General features: G+C 33.9%; 1 protein-coding gene across 2 annotated transcripts in view; it reads left to right on the forward strand.

Moving 5' to 3' along the window:
• Positions 1-14,187, forward strand: part of SMAD4 (SMAD family member 4) — a 57,239-nt gene that overhangs the window by 13,573 nt on the left and 29,479 nt on the right. For both annotated transcript variants that reach the window (XM_059895011.1, XM_059895010.1), the window contains exons 2-8: positions 1,680-2,056; positions 2,931-3,105; positions 3,533-3,562; positions 8,250-8,462; positions 11,480-11,599; positions 11,694-11,810; positions 13,240-13,293. In XM_059895011.1, coding sequence (XP_059750994.1) covers positions 1,808-2,056; positions 2,931-3,105; positions 3,533-3,562; positions 8,250-8,462; positions 11,480-11,599; positions 11,694-11,810; positions 13,240-13,293 — 958 coding nt within the window. In that variant the 5' untranslated portion in view covers positions 1,680-1,807. The remainder of the gene's footprint in view (positions 1-1,679; positions 2,057-2,930; positions 3,106-3,532; positions 3,563-8,249; positions 8,463-11,479; positions 11,600-11,693; positions 11,811-13,239; positions 13,294-14,187) is intronic.

Raw genomic sequence — 14,187 nt, forward strand, 5'->3', positions numbered from 1 at the left:
AATATTCATTTTCTATATTTTAATTTTTTTGAAAATAATTTACCCTGTTGCTTTTATGGGTAAAATCGTTTGAGGAATTCAGTGGTCTCTCTTTTTTAAAAATAACAACTTTATTGATATATAATTCACATACTATAAAATTCACTCTTTTAAAGTGTATGATTTGATGGTTTTCACTATAGTGACAGAGTTGTACAACCATCAATTTTAGAACATTTTCATCACTCCCACAAGACACTCCATGCCCATTAGCAGTCACTCATCCCCCCGCCCAGCCTTTGGCAGCCACTAATCTACTTTCTGTTTTGGTCATTTGCCTGTTCCGAATATTTTATATAAATGGGATTATACAACACATGGCCTTTTGTGAGTGGCTTCTTTCACCTAACATGTTTTCCAGGTTCATCCATGTTGAAGCATATATCAGTACTTCATTCCTTTTTATGACTGGATAATATTGCATTGTATAGACATACTCATTTATACATTCGTCAGTTGAGGGGCATTGGGTTATATTTACTTTTTGGCTGTTATAAATGATACTGCTGTGAACATTTATGTACATATTTTGTGTGGACATAGGTTTCTGGTAATTTTGGATGGAATTACTAAGGGTAGGATTGCTGGGTTATATGGTAATTCTGTGTTTAACATTTCGAGGAATTGTCAGACTTCTTTCCAAGGTGGCTGTACCGTTTTACAATCCCACCAGCAACATACGAGGGTTCCATTTTCTCCACTTTCTTGCCAAAAGTTTTTTTTTTTTTAATATTTATTTATTTATTTATTGGGTCTTAGTTGCGGCACGTGGGATCTTTCGTTGCAGTGAGTGGGCTTTTTGTTGTGGCGTGCGGGCTTCTCTAGCTGTGGTGCGGGCTGCAGAGCGTGTGGTCTCTGTAGTTGTGGCACTTGAGCTCTCTAGTTGTGGTGTGCGGGCTTAGTTGCCCAGTAGCATGTGGGATCTTAGTTCCCCGACCAGGGATCGAACTGGTGTCCCCTGCATTGCAAGACAGATTCTTAACCACTGGACCACCAGGGAAGTCCCTCGCCAATACTTTTTGTCTATTCTTTTGATTTATCCAAAATGTGGATGTGAAGTGGTATCTCTTTGTAGTTTCGATTTGCAATTCAGTAATGACTAATGATACTGAGTACCTTTCATGTGCTTATTGGCCATTCTTCTTTGGAGAAATGAGTATTAGAATCCTTTGCCCATTTAAAAATTATTCATTTTTTTATTGTTGTCAGTGGTCTCTTATAACAAAGTTGTGTGTTGTTAACTGATAAACAGCATTTGGTACCAGGTGATGGTGAATTTTTCATGTGTAGTGATAGACTTCTAGGTTTAGCTAGTTGTTGATCAAGAATATTTTAAAGTGCTGGTCTTCATAAGTAATCTTTTTAAGAAGTTGTGTTAAGATTTTACTTTAGGGTGTAGTACAGTCGACAAGACTTGATTGAACATACCTCTATAATAATGAGAAGGCCTAACTTTAACATTTTGGGAATGTCAAAAACAGCAACAGTTTAATTAAGTCATTTAAAATGCTAAGCACCACATTTTAATTATGTCCATTCAGTCTTTGACTTAACTGGAGCAATTCCATCTTTTCCCAAGAAATTGAATCTAGTTTGTGAAATGTGTTCTAATATCTGTGTCTCATTTTTTTTTTTTTTAGGTTATCCTGAATACCACATGTCTAATAATTTTCATTGCAACATTAGCTGTTGTTTTTCACTGCCTCCAAAAGATCAAAATTGCTCCGGAAATTGGAAACATATTTGATTTAAAAGAAATAACTAACAAATGGACAATATGTCTATTACGAATACACCAACAAGTAATGATGCCTGTCTGAGCATTGTACATAGTTTGATGTGCCATAGACAAGGTGGAGAGAGTGAAACATTTGCAAAAAGAGCAATTGAAAGTTTGGTAAAGAAACTGAAGGAGAAAAAAGATGAATTGGATTCTTTAATAACAGCTATAACTACAAATGGAGCTCACCCTAGCAAATGTGTTACTATACAGAGAACATTGGATGGAAGGCTTCAGGTTAGTCTTGTTCTAGAAGCTTTTCTGTATCTTCTATAGTGGCAGATTTTTACAAATTCTTGTTTCCTCTTAAGTTACTATGGGAAATCTAATGCGTGCTCCGTCTCTTTAGATATCATAGTACATCCTGTACCAGTACATATTATGGGAACACATGGAAGAATGTATCTTCCATACAACAGAGATATAGCTTAAAACTTTTTAAATGTTTTGACTGAAAAAAAATGTTCTGTGTAGAAAATTTGGAAAATAAAAATAAAAATCAGAAGAAAAGCCACATCTTTAGTAACTAGGTATTCATCCTTGTATCCTTTTTTTTTTGGTATTATATGCACATTTAAAAAACTGAGTTATACTCAGTTCTTTTATAATTTAGAAATCTGATATTGTATGTTCAGTACTTTTCATATGAAAAACAATCCAGAAGAATTCAAGCATATTTTTAATACTTGCGGAGTTAAAAACTTACATTTACAAATTTTCTTTACCTTTTATTTTCACTGATCAGATTTTTCATATAGAACTACATAATACATCTCCTGTATTTAATATTTTTAAAGAAACATATAGAAAGCTTATATTGTTAGATTAAAATTTTTTATTTCTAGATTTTAGGCATGGTTTCTTCTTCAAACTTCTACTTTTCTTTGCATTTTTAAAACCTGAGCATAAGCCTTGAAATCATACCTATGTTTATTGCTTTGTGACCATGACCAAGTAAGTTATTTTGAGCGTTAGTTTTTCTCATTTAAGAAATGGGGATTATAATACTGACTTTGTAGGACTGTAAGGATTAAATGAGAACATATAAAGTGTCTTGTATAACATGTGCTGTATAACTGATGCTCAATAAATGGTCATTTATTTTTCTTAGGTGGCTGGTCGGAAAGGATTTCCTCATGTGATCTATGCCCGTCTCTGGAGGTGGCCTGATCTTCACAAAAACGAATTAAAACATGTTAAATATTGTCAGTATGCATTTGACTTAAAATGTGATAGTGTCTGTGTGAATCCATATCACTATGAACGAGTTGTATCACCTGGAATTGGTAAGTAGACTTTGCTTTTATGCTTAGAAGCACAAAGGGAAAAGATCTCAATAGTGTTTTAATATTTCTAAGTTAAATTACAGATTTGGAGATAGCCCAGGACTTCAGCTAAGGTTAAAGAATCAGACATTTTTAATGAAATACAAATATTTAAATTTGAATTCAGAACAAACTTGTATTTTGACTGCCAAAACTAAGTATGCATAGTTGGTATTTTGCCCATTTAGAACATTGTTTTTGAAAAATAAGATGGAAAGCATTTATGCATTGTTAGATAGCATTTATACTACTATTCTTGAATTGAAATGGTTCATGGAAGTTTTGAATCCCTGGCTTAAATTTACAATCTGTTATTTTAAATATAATGGAAATTATTTTCATGTTAATGATTAATGTTTTATTTTCTTTTCCCCTTTAAAAATTTAAGATCTCTCAGGATTAACACTGCAGAGTAATGGTAGGTAATTCGTTTCTTATAACTTTCTCTTTTCTTTTACCCCATCCTCTTTATTCTTTATTGACCTAGAACTAGTTTGTGTGGGTGCTGGTAACATTGACAAGAAAAAAACTTACTGCTTTGGAAATGTAGATTTGCGGGGGGCATGCATCAGCATTTAAAACTGGATTTAAATAGGCTGTTGGCTCTTTGGCTTTGAACTGCTGTTTATGACCGAAAGTAGTCTAAAAAATGTGATAGGGGAACATAAAACATACAAAAGAAGAATAGTTTTTGAATTGGTAAAAACTGGCTATTTTGGAAGAAAATCTCACAGAGCCAGTTTATTTTTTTATTTTTATTTTTTTGAAAATCCTCAAAGTATTTATTTTAATTTAAATGGGTATAAATAACCTCTGTTTGATAATTTCGAATCATGTGTAATATAGTTTAAAAACACCAAAATTCTCATTTTTCTTCATTTCAGCCTAACTTATTTTTATGAATGGTAATTTTATGAAGGACTTAAAATTGTATACTGTATTAATTTTTTTCAGTCTTGTTACATTTTGAGTAAATAAAACAAGGCTACTTTAAAGTATCTGCCAATCACAGATGTTCTAATCCTATTTTTAAAAGGAGAGAGTGTTTTGAGGTGCGGAAATGTAACATGGGAGGTGTTTTTTGTGTCTAATATTTGAGGACAGAGGTCTGTTAAAACTTTAGCTCTGTTTCTTGGAACATGTTAATGAACTGAAATTTCTGTAAGAACTAATTTGCAGAGAAATTCTGATAAAAGAGCCACTGTCATCTTAGTAAGGTGTGCCATTGTTTTGAAGGCAGATTAGTGGCTCAGCACCTCTTTCGTTGCAGAATCTTAAGAGGTGGGTCAGAAATATCATCTGACCTTAAAATTTAGGAAGAGCATGGAAGTCTACTTGTTTTTATTCTCCACTTCTCTTCTATGTCAGTAATAATAAAGGAAGACTCTAGTGCCTTTTAATACTTGTTAAGGGTTGGTTGGTTTCTGAGAACAGTGGGCTGATAAGGGAAGCTGTTGTGGTGGTCTGAGAAGGGTAGCTTTACGATTGATTGGGTAAAGCCCAGTCTCTTCACCGCACAGACGTTGATATCATATCACCTCTTTTTGAAAGTAAACACTCTTCAGATCTTCACCATTCTCCATCTATGTTTTTGGAGAATGAAAGCTTTTAGCTCAGTGGGTGTTAGGGGTTGGGCAGCTGTAGTGATAACTATATCAGAATCTTCCTCGGGGGGTGGTTGTGAGGAGATCTGATTCTGAAGACTCATTACACTGCTTCCTGTCCTAAAATACTGCTGTTATGAGTACCTCTTATTGATGGGCTTGTGTGGGTTGATAGCCCGTTTTAGTTGCTCTAGCCCTATATTCAGCCTTATGGATCCCCCTAGTGGTGGCTTTGTAAAGGCTGGCTTCAGTGGCTTCTTTCCTCAGAAAACAACAGGTGTTTCTCACAGGGCCTTTTAGATTTGGACAAAGAAATAATATAAGGCCAGGTAGTTAAAAGTTAAGCAAATGGGATAATTCCTTCACTTTTGAGTGGGAATCTTGGTGGTAATCATTTCCAGCCTGTCTCATCTCTCTCATGAAACTTTCCATGACCACATTGACTTGTGTGTTGATTTAAACAAATATTTAATGAGCATGTATTGCCTGGTACTGTGTTAGGTTCCAGGGACGATAAGATAAATAAAGTATGTTTTTTCCACTTGAGGGAGCTCATAGTCTAGTGGAGGAAAGAAAAGGTAAATAGGACAGTGACAGTACCATAGACAAGCTGTGACCTGCTTGCTGGTGGTAATAAAGAGCAGAGACCTAGGATGAGCTCAGTGTCTTCAGCTTTTCTGTCTGCTATGTGTTCTTTACTCCTCACAGAACATTTTACAATCTCTGTATACACGTATGACCGCTCTAAGGGTATGGTTAAATCATAATAGCTAACACTTTCTAAGTATTTATTTTGTGTCAAAATAATTTACAAATATTGTATCATCATTCTTATAATACTCCTACATGGTAGGTGGCATTATTTACATTTTATCAGATGTAGAGACTGGTGCCTGGAGAGATCAAGGAACTTCCCCAAGATTAGACAGCTAGGAGGGGCTGGAGTAATTTGTGCTCACTATTAGATATTTAAACAATAGAAAAATATCATAGAAGACTGTAAGCTCTGTGAGGGCAGTGATCTTTCTTTTGTTTACTGTTGTATCCCAAGTGCTAGAACAGTACCTGGAACATAGGTGCTCAATAAATATTTTTTCAGTGAATTAATTTGTTGAATGCTAGTCCATAAAGAGAAATACTTAATAGTTTGGTGTCTGTTTCCTGGACTTTAAAAATATATACTATATGTTTTTTTTAATCTTATTTTTTTGAATAGGCAATACATGGTCCATAAATCAAAATACTATAAAAAGGTATACAGTGAAAAGAAGTGCTCCCACCCCTGTCCCCATTCCCCCCTACCTCAGGTAATCACTTTTATTAGTTTCTGGTGTTTCCTTCCAGGGTTTCTTTGTGCAAAAATACATGTATTATTTCCCTTCTTTCTTACACAAAAAGCATATTGTGCACTGTACTGGACCTTGCTTTTTTACTTATATGATTTTTTAAACATGAGTATGATCATAGTGTACAGTAGTGTTTTATAACCTACTTTTTTTCTCTTGGCAAAAGTATATTGCAGACATCTATCCTTGTTGATACCCAGTTTTACCTAAGAAACTTATGTTTTAAGTTATTTGATTAAAGAGACCTGTAGACTGGTAGAAGTCCCAGACTTACACTTGGGAAGGTTTAACCAACGTATTAGGCAAGAAAAAGTTATGAGGCATAACTGTTTAAAAGCAGAATTCAGTTGTTATTTTCAAATCTTTCTTTTGTTTGGGGGGTGGGGGTGGTGCTGCATCATGTGGCTTGTGGGATCTTAGTTCCCGACCAGGGATTGATTGAACCCGGGCCACAGCAGTGAAAGCACCGAGTCCTAAGCACTGGACCACCAGGGAACGCCCAGAATTCAGTTGTTATGATTGCCCATGAAGCCAAAGCGTCAACTGAAAAGCAGAAATAATGAGTATCAAGTTGACCAGCTATATCCTCAAATCAGTAAATTTCTCCTTATGTACTAGCAATACCAATATCTTGGTAAAAAGATCCCAGTCACTATAAACAGCAAAGAACCCTAAAATTTCCAAGAATTTAATAAGAGATGTCAGGATCTATATGCAGAAAATCATAGGACTTTGTTGAAGAGTATAAGTTTTTAAAAATTGAATAAATACAGTCATACCCACTTTATGTCTCAAATGATTTTTTCTTTGCATTTTTATAATTTGGCCAACATTAGTGGTGAGTGGTTAGATCCACTTTTTTTACTGACATATAATGATATGTTGAGCTCCTTTTGGTTATCTCTGTTTCCATAGAATTTTCTAAAGAGAAACTCTTCGTAGTGAAATTTATGGGTCTTAAAAATATCAATGTCTTCATTACTTTTGATGCATGAAAAAGCCCTTTAAGAGATTGTATGTGGAAATCTGAACAATAGATGATTCTTACCTCTTTGAAATATTCTCAGTTTAATAAAAAAGTAGCTGTGTAACTAGTTAGTATTTATGTGTAATGGATTTTTTCAAAGATTAACATAGAGAAAGATAAGGAGCATTGTATGCTGATTCTCAATGAAAAGAGAATGTCTTTTTGTGGACTGCTAACTGCTCTAAGAAAAGAACCTAGTGTTAGAGTTCAACGGATTATAAAATTCTAGGGTAGTGTTAGTTTAGATGCAGTAAAGCGTTGTTTGCTAAAGATAAAAAGCAAACCCCAAAACTATAGCCTAAAAAGAAGTGGGGAGGTTCTGGGCAGAGAACCATTGATTATTATAAATGCAGTTTCAATTTTCCTTTTTTTCCTCACAACAAAGCCAACTAACTATTCCCTGGTTTGTTCAAGAAAAGGTGTTATATCAGCTAGAGCCTGGCTTTGCTTATTAAGGTGTAACCACGTGGGTGAAAGATGTTGTTTATCGAGTTTTTTCACACTACATATTTATCAAACATCATTATTTGGATTGGGTTTCTAGAAGGAAATTTCAGTTTGACTTACCAGTTGGGATTTTTCTGCTCATTCTAATCCTTTAGGGGACATTCAGTATACTTCACTTTCAAAGAATATGTTACTTAACAGTAATTCTAGATCTGGAATTGGATAGCTGTCAGATCCCACTCATATTTTTACACCGTGAAATTAGCAAAAAGATTAAAAAAAGTAATTATTTGATCTCAATTTGGTCGTCTTAACTAGGTAAATATTTTCCCCAGCCACTTGATTTTTTGTCTACTTTATGTTGTGTATTTAAGGTGATTATTACTTTTAGATTATTAATCAAGAAACTAAAAATACCTCTTTAGGACCATTGCTGGAGGTTGTTGGAATATAGTCTACCTCAGATTTCAAGGAGTCAGTCAGGTTGATCTGATGCCACTACCTCTAAATAAATAGCTTTTGCTGATAGAATAGTATGCTTTATAAATAGTACGAGAAAATTCTGAGTTAGACTGATACACACTATAGTTGATTTTAGGTGTTGCTATATTAGTTATAAGATTTTTTTTTCTGGGAATAGAGGCTTATAAGATTTTAAAATATGTTTGCTTTTCTGTATAGCTCCACCTAGTATGTTGGTGAAGGATGAATATGTTCATGACTTTGAGGGACAGCCATCATTATCCACTGAAGGGCATTCAATTCAAACCATCCAGCATCCACCAAGTAATCGTGCATCGACGGAGACCTACAGCGCCCCAGCTCTCTTAGCCCCATCTGAGTCTAATGCTACCAGCACCACCAACTTTCCCAACATTCCTGTGGCTTCCACAAGTGAGTTGTAGAGTCAGATGTAGTCAGCAAGATAAATTTTCCTAACTATTAAATATTTATAGGTAGCCACTTGGAGGAAACCTCCAAGCAAGTGAAAATTAAAATTACTATGGTATCTTTCATAGGTAAACAAGCATTAAATAGGTGTTTGAGTTGTCCTGGAAAAAAATGGTGTTTGTAATTTATTTAAATGTTCTTATGTTGATGTACAGTCACTTGGAATTTAAGTAATGATTTAAATTAATGGTGTAATTTGTACCTTATTACATGCAGAAGTAAGAAGTCTCTTAAGTTTTCAGATTTATTTTAGAGAAATATTTAAGTTACCAACAAGTAGTTTTGAACCAAGAGGTTTATAAAAATCTGTGTTAATGGAATTGCAAGCTTTCCTCTAATCAGTATTTTTATTTTGCTTTACTGGCAGAATATTACTTTATAATAGTCATCTCAGTCTCCAATTGTGCAGACTTAGAAAAAGGAATCTTGACAAATTTGTTTGTAACATATAACCCTCAAGATAGATGTTAAGTATTTTAGTCAACTTTGAAATAAAGCTAAATTCTGTGTATCTAACTTTATTTTTTTTTCTAACAAGTCTATTTTCAAAAGATTCTTCCCATTAAAGAGGTACTCACCTTCTCTGCCATGTCATGGAGGCAGAGTGCTATTAGGTTCAGCTTTTCTTGGGGCCTGGTCAAGGAAATAATGACCTTATTTTCATAGCCACCAAAGGTTGGACAGTTTTCAACTTGGCAAGTTGAGTGGCCTTTTTTTTGTTTTTAAATTAATCACAGAACAGGGTCTTGGCATTTGTATTGTGTTATTTGTACCTGCTTGCTAAGGAGATTGTATCTAAGCCCACATCAGCAGTGAATTGTTGATAGATCTGGCCTGATACTTTGTTAGTTGATATCAAAGGAAGCATTATTCTGTTTACTTTAATATCAGATCAGATTCAACATAGAAAGTTGATCTTTGGAATAAATGGAGGACTGATTTCTACAATTGAGTTTCAAATAAAGTATACCAAATTTCCCCCTCTTTAATTCATTTTACCTCTTCAAACAGTATCTTTTGGATTTGCTGCATGAGATGACAGTCTCACTATAGACAGCATATTCCAAGTGGGCCATATAGGTTAAACACATACTTTAGAACATGAACCTTTAACCACTTGGTGCTTCTGTTATCTGTCTACTCTTTATTCACCAATTTGGGAATATAGTTGACAAACAGTGGGTAGGGAAGGAGAATAAGAGAAGGTACTTACAGCTACTTCAGCATAGATTAGTGCCGCTTAACCTCTGTTGATACCACCTGGAGGTTGAATTTGCATGCCTTTGTTGATGCTTGCTAAAGTGACTTCATTTTAACTGTTACATTCCCTGGGGCCGAGTCCTTTTCAAGATCAAATAAAGTGATATGAATGAAATGTGGATAATTTTGTCTTGGTGTTTTTTGGATATATTTTCACAATGAGTTATGATTACCGTAAGTTTTAGAATTTGTTTCAGAATGTTTCCTTAGATCTCAAAAAGTGTATTGATAAAATTACAAGAAAGAAAAGAAATTGGACTAAAATAGGGGAATTGGAAGACTACATGAGCTGATTTAGTTGTTTAATTTCATTTTATGTACTTGGAATTGTGTAATGGAAATACTCAGTACAGATAACTGCAGTGGGCTTTATGCTAAGCCCACTTTATGTTCATTTGGTACCTGAATATCTTCAGGGTTTCTTTCTAAATATCTGTAGTAAATTAAAATAATTTAATTTCTTCTGCATAGTGACAATTTTTGTAAGGTAGCTAAGAGTATGTAACATGTACAGTTGTTAAAAAGCAAGAGTAAAAATGTAATTAACCTTTAAAGATAACCTGCAAAAATTTGAGGGGGATGGATAGGATGGTAGCTGAAAACATCGTCTTAAAAAAAAATAATTTAGGGAGTATTGAAGTAGTCTCTTTAGCTTTTAATTTTATAATCTTAGCCTTAAGGAAATGTGAGTTGTAGAGAGGAGAAAAATGTTCCTTTTTCTTGATACTTTGAGCTGTTCATTGCATATTCGAGCAATGGTGTCATTTACTCTCTTCTATCTGATTATACTCCCATATAGATGAGAAAAGATTGAGGTAATGCCAGTAACAAATAACAATTATGGAATTTCATTGCTTTCCAAGTGAGATCACAGTTGACTTAATTAATACTTGCTTGAAGAAATTAAGCTTTTCCTGTACAAAAAATAAAGCCCTAAAATGTAAGCAATTTCTTAGAATGGTTTTGAATAGAATAGTTCTCCTGGTATATTACATACAGAGAGAGCAACTAATTTCTTGTGAATCCAGGAGTATGATAGTGTTCTTAGAGGCAATTCTTTATTTTTAAAAGCACATGAAAAAATTTCAAAATAGACTGATTTTTTGTTTTGTTTTGTTTTAACTAGCAGATGCTGTGTTGATTGGACAGTGGAGCTTACCTTTTTTTTTTTTTTTTAACTTTCCCACCTTACCCATCGCATTCCATTTAAAATATTTGCCTGCTCTCCTTTTCTTTGATCACCCTCTAGCATTCTGCCATTACCAGTACCAGTGCTGATAATAATGAACTTTCCAGTTTTCAACATTTTCTTGAGCCTGGACTTTTGGAGTCCTAGTCAGAAAGGTCCAGAGCTAGATGGAGTGGCTGGGAGTGAGCTGATGTGCTTCTGAAGAAGTTATTATGATAGGCTAGACCTATAGTGCGGTTTTGCTGGCATTTGAAGAATATTTGTGAAGAAATGGGCCAATAAAATTAGCTAGATATTACTTAAAGATAGAATAATTTTGAACTTCTTCAAGTTAAGGTTTGCCTTTATAGATGACTGTAGGGTTTTTTATTATATAGGCCATGGGTGAATTCCACTTTTTGCTCATCTTTATAATTGTGACTATCAGATATAATTGATCCTTCATTTACTGTATAAAACCATAGGATTGCCTCTATAAATGTACCATATTAATGTCTTCTTGTTCCTCTAGGTCAGCCTGCCAGTATACTGGCAGGCAGCCATAGTGAAGGATTGTTGCAGATAGCTTCAGGGCCTCAGCCAGGACAGCAGCAGAATGGATTTACTGGTCAGCCAGCTACTTACCATCATAGTATGTATATGCTTTTTAAAATCTTCTAAGTAGTTGAGAAACAATAGGCAGAGTTTATAAAAGCAAATTAATCCATGTGGGCCTTAATTTTTAGACAGCACTACCACCTGGACTGGAAGTAGAACTGCACCATACACACCTAATTTGCCTCACCACCAAAACGGCCACCTTCAGCACCACCCGCCTCTGCCGCCCCATCCCGGACATTACTGTAAGCTCTTGTGTCTGTTGTAAGGGCCTTTTCTTTTTGAGAGCTTTGTTTGCTTTCTATTTTTTAAAAAATGTTTTTACATCTTTTATTCATCTTACAATTTAGTTTCATTAAATGATTAGTGCTTTTCAGTATTTTTTGTAAACAGTTTTATTTTTCATAGTTGTGTTATCATACCTTTGTTTTAGAGGATTGATATTTACAAAATACTTTTATTTCTTTGTTGCTGATATTTCATTAACACCACATTGATTGCCATTCATTTGTTTGTTTGTTTTGTGTACGTTCTTAGATCTCATGTGTATCTGTATATCCACCCTAAGTGGATTGAAACTCCTTGAGTGTCGAAGATCTCAAGGTTTCTCTCACCACAGAGTTCAGCATACCATAGACACTCAGATGTTGAATCTCATTCCTCTACTCTGTGCAGGCTTGATTGGGAGGGATACCCTACTGATAACCATAGCTTGTAGTTTCAGGCAGAATAGGAACATTGTTCATTTGGCCTAGTAAAATCAAGAGTATAAATCTTTCATATATATTAAATCCCTTTTCCTCAATTATAAGTTTAATAATACCAAAGAAAACTTGGAAAATACACAGAGGAGTAAATAAGAAAATAAAAATTATCCAGAATCCTACTACCCAGAGATATCTACTTCTAATATTTTGTCACATTTTTCCTTCCAGTCATATAGTCGGGTATATATATAAATTTGGGGGGAGGAAGACATCAGACTGTGACTATGTTGTTGTACCCTGCTTTTTTACAGTTATGTTACTATTTTTCCATGTCTTAAGAGAATGTAATTTTTAATGGCTGCCTGGGCCAGCATAGTTGTTAAGGGTGCTGAGTTTGGACCCTTAACTGGCTGTGTGACCACTGGCAAGTTATTTAACCTCCCTAAACCTTAAGGGTAGTAATAGTAGTATCTATCTCAAGGGATGTTGTAAGAAGTAAATGTAATAATTCATGTGAGGTGTTTAGCACATGTCTTAACACATAATAATCTCTCAGTTATGTTAGCTACTGTGCCATTTTGTAAATATTCTTAATTTAATAAACCATAAACACTTGTTTTAAAATGGACCTAACAATTTGAATTATTATATATTACATTATGAATTGTACTGTATTACATGGATAATTTATAATTACATTAAATTTTGCATGTACAACTATAGTAAATTGTTTAACAGTTGGCATACAGCACTAAAATGTTGTCTATTAAATAGCTACAAAAGTAATTCAAGAGTATTTGCTTATTATAATTATAAGGTAAACTAAGCTTATAAGTTCTTAGACATTACATAAGCTTGATCTAAACAATTCCTAAGGTATGATAGTTATATTTAAGGTTTATTAAAAGTTTCAGCATTGGAAAACTTTTAATAAATGAAAATGGGATTTTTATTGTCTCTTCTTTAGGGCCGCCAGTTCACAATGAGCTTGCATTCCAGCCTCCCATTTCTAACCATCCTGGTAAGTGTATTTCAAAATGAATTCCCTACATTTAGCTTTTCTTTATGGCAATTGAAACACATATACACAGAGAGGTTTTAATATAACTGCAGAGTAACTTAACTTTTCAGATAAGTACAATACTCATTATGGCATTAGTTAATCAACAGTTTATGAGTAACCAATATAAGCACACATAAACTGTACATATTTGATTCTTTTTAACTGTCTCTGAAAGAAAAGACAAGAACTGCATTTTCGGCTAAAATATAAAGTACCAAAATGCCGGTTTTAAGATGCATGTAATACATAAATATGCAATAGAAGAAACTAGGTTTCAAAATAGAACAGCTGTAAAACTGTAGCTTAAAAAGCCAGGAAGAATCTGAAGTAGATGCTGAACAGAAAAATAATTCACTGTATCTGTCTTAGAAGATAGATTCAGGAATCTCTGGTTAACTGGAATTTAGAAACTATTTGCACTAAATTATGTTCAAAAGAGTAGATCAAATAGCTAAGTAAACTATAGAAGTAATAAAGTTTGGAAATAAAAGAAAATATTGAAGGCTTCTTAACATAAACAGTGGATTTTGATTTGCTTTTCTTCCCTCCATCCTATCATATCTGTTTTTCTTAGCTTAGAAAGATGCAGCTATATAATTTCAGTTCATCACCTTAATTTTCCCCCTAGTTTTACAAAAATTTTATTATGGAGAATTTCAACATATACCAAATACCAATACAGAAAATCCTCCTCATTGTACTCATTCCTCAGTTTCAGCTATTATCAACTAATGGCCTATCTTGTTTCATTTATACCCTCACCTACTTTTCATATCCTTACCTATTATTTTGATGGAAATACTATATAATCATTTGATACATAAATATTTCAGTATATATTTCCATTGAAGA

This window comes from Balaenoptera ricei, chromosome 14, assembly GCF_028023285.1.
Source record: "Balaenoptera ricei isolate mBalRic1 chromosome 14, mBalRic1.hap2, whole genome shotgun sequence".
Lineage (NCBI taxonomy): Eukaryota > Metazoa > Chordata > Mammalia > Artiodactyla > Balaenopteridae > Balaenoptera > Balaenoptera ricei.